The sequence below is a fragment of the Paramisgurnus dabryanus genome, chromosome 24, assembly GCF_030506205.2.
Source record: "Paramisgurnus dabryanus chromosome 24, PD_genome_1.1, whole genome shotgun sequence".
NCBI lineage: Eukaryota > Metazoa > Chordata > Actinopteri > Cypriniformes > Cobitidae > Paramisgurnus > Paramisgurnus dabryanus.
Window position 1 is genome coordinate 7,592,678 of NC_133360.1, and position 8,779 is coordinate 7,601,456.

General features: G+C 39.8%; 2 protein-coding genes across 2 annotated transcripts; one reads left to right on the forward strand and one right to left on the reverse strand.

Moving 5' to 3' along the window:
- The first annotated feature begins 248 nt into the window (after nucleotides 1-248).
- tmprss9 (transmembrane serine protease 9) lies at nucleotides 249-6,243 on the forward strand. The gene is made up of 14 exons (XM_065244536.2): nucleotides 249-411; nucleotides 568-695; nucleotides 1,214-1,281; nucleotides 1,356-1,531; nucleotides 1,616-1,657; nucleotides 1,749-1,862; nucleotides 2,006-2,171; nucleotides 2,682-2,956; nucleotides 3,084-3,226; nucleotides 3,311-3,695; nucleotides 4,122-4,290; nucleotides 4,981-5,246; nucleotides 5,326-5,462; nucleotides 5,732-6,243. The coding sequence occupies exons 1-14, from the start codon at nucleotides 276-278 to the stop codon at nucleotides 5,891-5,893; spliced, it is 2,367 nt and encodes a 788-aa protein (XP_065100608.1). The 5' UTR covers nucleotides 249-275; the 3' UTR covers nucleotides 5,894-6,243.
- A 149-nt stretch (nucleotides 6,244-6,392) lies between these two features.
- On the reverse strand, nucleotides 6,393-8,102 carry timm13 (translocase of inner mitochondrial membrane 13 homolog (yeast)). Its single transcript, XM_065244535.1, has 3 exons — nucleotides 7,877-8,102; nucleotides 7,290-7,358; nucleotides 6,393-7,206 (listed from the first exon to the last, which is right to left on the reverse strand). The coding sequence occupies exons 1-3, from the start codon at nucleotides 7,991-7,993 to the stop codon at nucleotides 7,108-7,110; spliced, it is 285 nt and encodes a 94-aa protein (XP_065100607.1). The 5' UTR covers nucleotides 7,994-8,102; the 3' UTR covers nucleotides 6,393-7,107.
- Nucleotides 8,103-8,779: the final 677 nt, after the last annotated feature.

Sequence of the window (8,779 nt, forward strand, 5' to 3'; positions counted from 1 at the left end):
TAATATTTCTGAATTGGTAAAAGTTTGTTTTGGTTTCTGAGCACCACTCCTTGTATTGTGCATTTCTATGACCGGTGAAATAATACTTTGGTGTCTCACCGGGATGATTTCACTTTTGGTACCCATGGGAGATTTAATACTTTCGAAGTGGTAATAACGCACTCACTCCTGTGATAACATAAGAGCCGAGATAAAGATAAAGAATACCTGTATGTCTTTTTGTGTTATAGAGCTTGGATGTCCAGGTTGTGTTGCAGGTTTTTGTTTAGACTAAAATGGAGAAGAAAGACTTGAATAAGTGGCCTGAGGGGGATACGAGGTCTGCTTACATCTGTTCCTCATGGAGATGTGTTGCATTAGCAGCCATACTGATTCTTCTCATCATTGGAGGTTCTGTGGGCTTCATGACCGGTATGATACAAATGATATCTTAAAGACCACATGGAGTTAGTTACGCAGCTTTTAAACCATATTCAAGAAATAAAGAACAGACAACTACACCTGCCAAGACATTTCATAATAAATCATATATGATTTAACCTCTGATGTTGTCTGGATTTTTTGTAGCTTACTTAGTACAAGAGGAGCACTATTTCATGGAAACGGTGCAATTACAAGGACTCAGTTACGATCAAGCGTTGCAAGACAAAACATCAGGATTTTCTATAGTTCTGTCAACGACTTTGAAAGCAAAGGTACAATCTATAATACTTACTTGATATCCTTGCTTAATAGTTGGGCATCAGCCTGGCACAGCAAGATAGATTCATCCAATAGCAGACTGGATTAAAAAACAGATAATATACAAACATTATGGTTCACCATAAAAAATGGTCAAAAATAGTTCCTAGCTGCATGGTACCCTTTCAAAAACTACCAAAATATTCCCAGACAGCAGACGACTCCAGTCCGGAGCCGCGCCAAAGTCGGCAGCTCTGGTGCGGATCTGGCCCGGGGTCGTCTGCTGTCTGGGTTGTACCTAAAGGGTTCATATTAGTATCTTAGAGGTACATAAATGTATACCTATTAGGACTTTTTAAAGGGTACTGCCCCAGTGACAACTGCGGACCATTTTTTCTGACAGTGTATTATCTTTGTACAAACCCCACTAATACTTTTTGTTTTTTTTGTTAGTAAATGTTGTATGATTATATCATTATGCATAAATGAAACAAATTGTTAACAGATTTGTGTTTTCTTCACTCATTTACAGATCAGAAATATCTTTAGCAGCTCATCAATCGCCAGTCATTTCACCGACTGCCAGATAGTTGCATTCGGGTTTGTATATTGAACGTCATATGTTGCGTGTCATCAAAAAAGGCTTTTTATTAAGAATGTGTGAAACCTTTCAGGAACATCGAGGGGGATGTGATGACCACTTTTCGTCTGGTTTTCCTGGTTGCGCAAGTCCAGGGGTTCACGGAGAACTTCATTCAAGACGTTCTCCGTTCTGGACTGAAGGCAATGCTGAACGGGAAGCCAATAGTTGTGCCAGAATACGGAGAGATTGAGAGCGTCATTCTGCTTGGTATGAAAATGTACAAAAGTTATTACGGTAGTTTAGTTATTAGCTTTCATTTTTGACTAGTTTTGTTGTTGTTTTTTATTTCAGGGTCAAGCGGAAAGTCATTCTATTCAATCGGAAATGACATCAGTAAGGCAGAATGTGACTTTATGCTATATCGGTTATATAATTTTTTATATATTTAAACTCTGGATGCTCAGATATCTTAATTTTTTTGCAGGTAAATGTCCTGAGAACACATTCACTTGTGAAAACGGCGAGTGCGTCACAAAGCTCAACCCAGAGTGTGACTTTATATCCGACTGTGTGGATGGTTCAGATGAAGCTTATTGCTGTACGTATTGCCAGCTTTATTCAGTTTTTTTAATTTAATGATTTATATAGATATTGTGACGTCTCCTTGATATGACCGATCATTTAACACAGTTGAAATTGTGATGATTCTTTATGTCATTCTTTGCTTGATTGTGTTTCCAGCATGTGGAACGCGTCCAGTCATGGATGACCGTATTGTTGGGGGTGAGAACACCCGTCATGGTGAGCTACCCTGGCAGGTCAGCCTCCGCCTGCAGGGACGTCACACGTGTGGAGCATCCATCGTCAACAACCGCTGGCTCGTCAGCGCCGCTCATTGTTTTGAAACGTGAGGAAGCATTTCTTTCAAATCTCTCTCTAACTGTACATTCACACCGCCGCAGACTTGAGCTTCCAAAGTTACCGGAAGTCATTAATTTACAAGGGAAGCTGGCTTCTCTCAGCTGCAAGGAGCGTCAAATCCATCGGCTTCGCGTTTTGAGCAACCAGAGCGTCAATCAGAAAGTTGAAAAAAGCTCAACTTTATGGTAATGAGCTATGACGCGGTTCAGCGGCAAAATGCCAGCAACCAATCGGAATATAAACTAGATGTTCTTAGCTGGCTGATTCTGGAAACACATATGATGTAAATTTTTCTTCCAACCAAAACATTAGCTCCGAGAAAACAGACTTTAGAGCAGCCAAAACGTCAACAAGCTTCCCCGTACTTTTTGACAAGCGTCCTTGACCAGGCAGCCTGAGCTTCTTTGGACGCTTAAGTCTGCGGCGGTGTGAACGTACAGTTATCCCTCAGTATAGGGGACAAAGTATCTGAACGTGCCTTCCCTATATACCAAAGAGACAACAACCCAAGCAACTGGACGGCTTTAGTGGGAGCCAATTTGGTCAGCGGGGCAGAACGAGAGGCTGTGGAGATAAACATCAAGTCCCTGACCGTCAATCCGGACTATGACCCCATGACCACAGACGGCGATGTGACCGTACTGGAGTTGGAAACGCCTTTAAAATTCAGCCCTTACATTCAGCCAGTCTGCATCCCATCAGCATCTCATATTTTTGCTTCTGGACAGAACTGCATCGTCTCTGGATGGGGAGCCCTCAATCAGTACAGCAGTGAGTATAGGACAAATGTGGCTAAATACAGTATTGCGTTAGCAGGTCATGGGTTCGATTCCAAGACTTGTTGGAGTGGAATTATTTTTAATGCATTTTTCATGATCAGCTCTTTATTTTTGAACAGCTGAGGTGCCTAACACATTACAGAAAGCAGTGGTGAGGATAATCGATTCAAAAGCCTGCAACACATTATCAGTTTACAGAGGGTCTATCACACAAAACATGATGTGTGCTGGTTTTCTTCAGGGGAAGGTGGACTCTTGCCAGGTAAGGGTTATCACAAGCTACTGAATTAAGTGAATATGTCTATGATATGGTGTTTGGTTTTTATAAACCTTTTTTGGCACTTAGGGAGACTCTGGGGGTCCTCTGGTATGCGAGGTGGCCCCTGGACGGTTCTTCCTAGCGGGCATAGTCAGCTGGGGCGTTGGCTGTGCTCAGATTAATAAGCCCGGGGTTTATTCCCGTGTCACCAAACTGAGAAACTGGATCCTGAGTTACACAAACTCTGAGACGCCTCACGTCACCCCAACAGTCCCCAGCGTCACAAACACTGCGGTTCACCTTGGTAAAACAATGAAACCACCTTCGGACATTCCCAGTAATGATGTTCAGTCTGCACCTGGGAACTGCAGTGAGAATTATAACTGCGGTGGAGGCGAGTGTATAAACAAGATAAATCCAGAGTGCGACAGAGTGGCTGACTGCTCCAATGGGGCTGACGAGAAAAACTGTGGTAAATGGGAACTTATATTACGATTATATAATATATATATAATACAAGCATTTTGGATTTTATGAATCATGTACAATACTTTGAAAATATTGGTACAAAAGGCAATTTTGTCAAATAAATGCTGGGTTGTTTCAACTCATAGTTGGGTAAAATATAGACAAACCCAACCGCTGGGTTTAAATTAATCTATGCTTGGTTGTTTCAGCCCATGGTTGGGACATTTTATAGGTTCATTTAAACCAATAGTTGGATTTGTCCATATTTCACTCAACCCCAGGTTGAAACAACCAAGCATTTTTAGTGTCACTTCCGGCACAAGCCATTTTAAAGATTGAGACCTTGAAATCTCTCCAACAAATGTGCCCTGTTATGTTCAAAAGCTAGTGTACTGAAAGTTAAGAAAAAGAGAATGATCTTTTTCTGTAGACTGTGGTCGGCGTCCAGCCGTTGGCCAGGGGAGGATTGTTGGTGGCATCACCGCTCGGAGAGGCGAATGGCCTTGGATTGGTAGCCTTCAGTACCAGCGCACTCATCGCTGTGGTGCTACGCTTATCCACTGTAAATGGCTCCTAACGGCAGCTCACTGCTTTAGAGGGTAATACACCCCTGACCCATGACTCTTCTTTTAGGGCCTTCTTGATTTTGTCAAGTGAGATGTTCCTATGTCATGGGTGTCCAAACCTAACCTTGCTCCTGAAGGGCCACTGTCCTACATAGTTCAGCTTCAACCCCAATTAAACACACCTGAACCAGCTAATCAAGGTCTTAATAGGCCAGAGGTCTTCAACCCTGCTCCTGGGGATCCACTGTCCTGCAGATTTTAGCTCCAACCCTAATCAAAGACATCTGAATCAACTAATCAAGGTCTTCAGGATCATTTGGGCAGGTGTTGGAGCACGGTTGGAACTAAACTTTGCAGGACAGTGGGTCCCTAAAAAACAGGGCTGAGGACCTCTGTACTTGGCAGACTAGCAACTTAAGGGTGGGTGTTTTGGGGCAAGTTGAAGCTAAACTCTGTAGGACAGTGGCCCTCCAGGACCAAGTTTGGACATCACTGTCCAACATCATTGTCGACTCTGAGACAACATTCTGATCAGATTTGTGGGTTAAGTTTACAGTTTATTTGAAGTTTAGCCTTACAACCAGGGTTAGGTGCTTCTACGCTATTGCGTTTGTTCCAGTCTCTTTCATCACTCACTTTGCAAAATCAGAATGAGCCTACTTCCAGACTTCCTTGACAACATGCTCCACTTCAGATCTGTAAAGTGCCAATTCTCATTAACAGGGATCTGAATCCTGCTGGCTGGAGGGTGAGTCTGGGCTCCGTCATCTGGTCCGGAGTGGGTGCTTTATCGATTCCAGTGCAGAGAATCATCCCCCACCCTGGTTTCAACAGCACCAACATGAACTTTGACGTGGCCCTGGTGGAGATCTCCATCCCGGCACCCCAGTCCTACACCATTCAGACTGTCTGCTTGCCTTCACCTGTACACAGCTTCACGAAAACTACGGAATGCCACATTGTTGGATGGGGAGCAGTTAGGGAGGAGGGTAAGTTTGGAGTTTTTTTTTTTTCGAAAGATCTCGTGTTTTGTTCATCATATCTCACAATTGGTTTCTCTCAACATAGGTACAGTAACCAATTTACTGCAGAAGGCACAGGTTAACGTCATCGATCAGATGGATTGCCAGCAAGCTTATGGCACTCAACTTACCAACAACATGATGTGCGCAGGCTCAATGGAAGAAGTTAGGGATACATGTATGGTGAGTTTTAGAAGATCTAGCCATTTCCAATATTATATTCCAACCTGCAAGTAGTACACAATCTTGTCATGGATTTCTTAAATTCTGCTGGACTTAGCTAATGATATTTAAGGTCTTTTTACCTTAAAACATCAACTGTGCTTCTTAAGCCACTTACGTAACCCAGCACAATGAAATTCAAGCCACATCCTTGGGGTTTTCCATGGACTTTTTAAATGTCATAACAGCATAATCACCACTAAACACAGGGGTCTTATTTTCTCTTCCAGGGAGATTCAGGGGGACCTCTGGTGTGCCGTGAGCCTCAGGGCCGGTGGTTTTTGGCTGGGGTGACCAGCTGGGGTCACGGCTGCGGTCGGATTGGCTTCCCGGGGGTTTACATGCGAGTTACAGCCGTCAGAGAATGGATATCGACATACCTCCCTTTTTAAATATAACAAGCTATCTGGACATTATGAAAGTTGCAGCCATGCCTCTCAGCCAAAACGGATCAATTCAACGCGGTGCTTCTGATGTCACTTTGACCAACACGTACTGTTTAATATTTATTTTTGGTATTTATTATCAACACATTCCGGTCTATGATACAGTATAACTTTGATGTAATATGACTTATAATAAAATAAACCAGGAATCTGTTTGCTTTCCGAATTTTTATGGGAAAATTTTGCAGTATGGATTTTGAAATAAACATGTTCAACATATCGGACTGTCACACACTCTCATTGGTAGAAAGACAATGAAATATTTTAAAACAAATGTGTAAATATTGTAAATTGAGGGCATACAAATTCTGATCTGAATTCAGCACCAAATCTGAAATGACTAGTAAAGTTAGCTCAAATTCAGCTGTCTTGTTAAAAATGGTGCTGTTGATGATCTGTCTTTGTTATTTTATCAATGCAAGCCAACATAATCAATAAAATGGACTGGTTTGATGGTATTTATTAATAGCTGGGTGACAATTATACAAAATATGTCTGGACACCTCTCAGTACAGTCTGTGTCCAAGCCATCACAAAACCAATGGAAATTCAAAGAATTGTGAAATGCTTGTACACAAAGTGAACTAGTTTAACACAAAGGTTTGCAAATGAACGGGTGTCTGAACAAACATGCAACTGTACTTAAAATACTATGAGACAAATGACACTCCAGGACTGACCATTGCATTTTGTTCTGAAGCATAGTTTGACGACTTCTGGTGAAGAAGCTACAATTATTACAACAAAGGTGGCTTTTAATCCCCCTTTTGTGACAAAAACTAAGTTGCTTTATCCACGAGCAAGGGGAGGAGACAATTCTTCAATTTATAATGAACATCGAGACACCTCCCATTAGAATACAAAATGGGCGGAGCCCAAATTAATTCTAGACATAATTTATAGCTTAAGAAATGCATTCAACCCATCATCATATTATCATCTGAATTTGTGAATTATTTAATGACAAATATACATCTTATACATTGTTTAGAAGATAAAAAGTCCATGTAGAGTTCAAATCTGTGCACCTGGTTCCATCTGTAGCCTTCAGCTGTTGGTTTGAGGTTAGAGAGTCAAATCTATGCACCTGTCGTGGAGGCCAGGCATCTCTACCTGAGGACTTTAGTGATACAGAGGTGATACCGAACACTATGTGTGCATTAGATGCGTGCTCGTTCTCTCTGTAATCTGGAATTATAGGTGCGAGAGACCGTGTTCCACGCGTCCATATAGCGATCCATGCACATGGCGATGCATTTCTGGGAAAAACAAAACATGCAGATGAGTTAGGATATAACTTTATGGAATAAGTATGAATGTGCAATGCATTTAATGCAAATACCTGTTCAGAATTGTCAAGCGTGCTTCCTGGTTTGCCAACGCACTTCTTGAAGCATTTATCTGTCATTCTCTGCAATGCAGGATAGATATTAATATAAAGCATTTAATCATATCAATGCACCATCACTTTTACATTCCTGGTAGTTAAGGAATGAACATTATATTTATGATTTCTTCGTGATAATAGTTGACAATTTAAGCATTATTATGGTACAGTGATGGTTTTAATAATATCATGGTGATTGACATATATCATAATACTGTATGGGTATCATATTCAAATACCATTTACATAATACTTCAATGTACCTCAGGAATACAGAGGAAGTCAATAAACTATGGTATAATTACCATGGTACAGTGATTATCATAGTAACACACAACAATACTACTATGTTATTAACATACTCATTCATCAAGGCACCAACATGGCACATACCCCAAAAATCATGTTGATACCGTGTATAGTACAATTATTTCGTGCAATCCACATATTTAGCAATATAATAAAATATAACTTATAAAATATAAAGTCTATAAATCAGATTAAAAAACAATATAACATGTCAATAGGTTGAAGTCACAGACCTGCAGCAGCTCTTGTGCATTAGCAACAGCGATCTGAACTTTGACTTGTTCCATTATCGTGCCGGTGTCCATTTTACCTGACGAACCCGAAGAGAAATCTGAACCGAAATTGTCCATCTTACACAATATAGATTTTATAAAACTGACTCGAGGAGATTAAAGTCTATAACGCTTCAGCACATGTGATAGTTTTGCCCTTGAGTTTAACCGGAAGCGCCTTCGAAGACTTCCGTACGGTTGGCTTCTGGGAAATGTAGTTAAAGACGACTTTTGTGATAAAACAAATAATAAGCTAATAATGCTACTACTACTAATGTTAATAATAATAATAATAATAATAATAATAATAATAACAATAACAATAGCAATAACAATCAACACTGATAAATAATTTTAAATAAGTAATTAGGTTTAATTATTGTGCAAAATAAAAACGTTTATGAATAACATGTTCCCGTAGTCACTTTTACTCATGTTTTATTCTTTTGATCACATTTTAAAAAGTTTTTATTAAAATCACAGTTGTTTTCTTTTAATTAATTATTTTAAATACTCATGTATCTTTGTTTTTAATTGTAAATTTAAATGTCTCTTATTTTTAAAGATTTTTTACCTCTTAGATTGTTTTCTCATTTCTATGTAAAGCACTTTGAATTACATCTGTGTATGAAATGTGCTATACAAATAAACTTGCCTTGCCTTACTTATAATACTTTAAAGTATGTGTAAATAAAGTAATAAAAATGTACTTCAGAAAATTAGCATAGTAGTCATCTTAAATGCATATCCTCCCACATCAAATAGTGTAGTATACTTTGGGTTTTTACGCTTTAGCCTACTGTTATTGTTGTAAATTGTGATATACTGAACCCCTTCTGTATATTATAGTACTACTACACTTAA

Excerpts from the sequence above, each read along its gene's own strand:
- tmprss9 (XM_065244536.2), top strand. The coding sequence starts at position 276 with ATGGAGAAGAAAGACTTGAATAAGTGGCCTGAGGGGGATACGAGGTCT. Across the intron at positions 1,863-2,005 it reads TTCAGATGAAGCTTATTGCT|CATGTGGAACGCGTCCAGTC; the intron begins GTACGTATTGCC and ends TTGTGTTTCCAG. Across the intron at positions 5,247-5,325 it reads GGGAGCAGTTAGGGAGGAGG|GTACAGTAACCAATTTACTG; the intron begins GTAAGTTTGGAG and ends CTCTCAACATAG.
- timm13 (XM_065244535.1), bottom strand. The coding sequence starts at position 7,993 with ATGGACAATTTCGGTTCAGATTTCTCTTCGGGTTCGTCAGGTAAAATG. Across the intron at positions 7,359-7,876 it reads ATGCACAAGAGCTGCTGCAG|AGAATGACAGATAAATGCTT; the intron begins GTCTGTGACTTC and ends CCTGCATTGCAG. Across the intron at positions 7,207-7,289 it reads CGCTTGACAATTCTGAACAG|AAATGCATCGCCATGTGCAT; the intron begins GTATTTGCATTA and ends TGTTTTTCCCAG.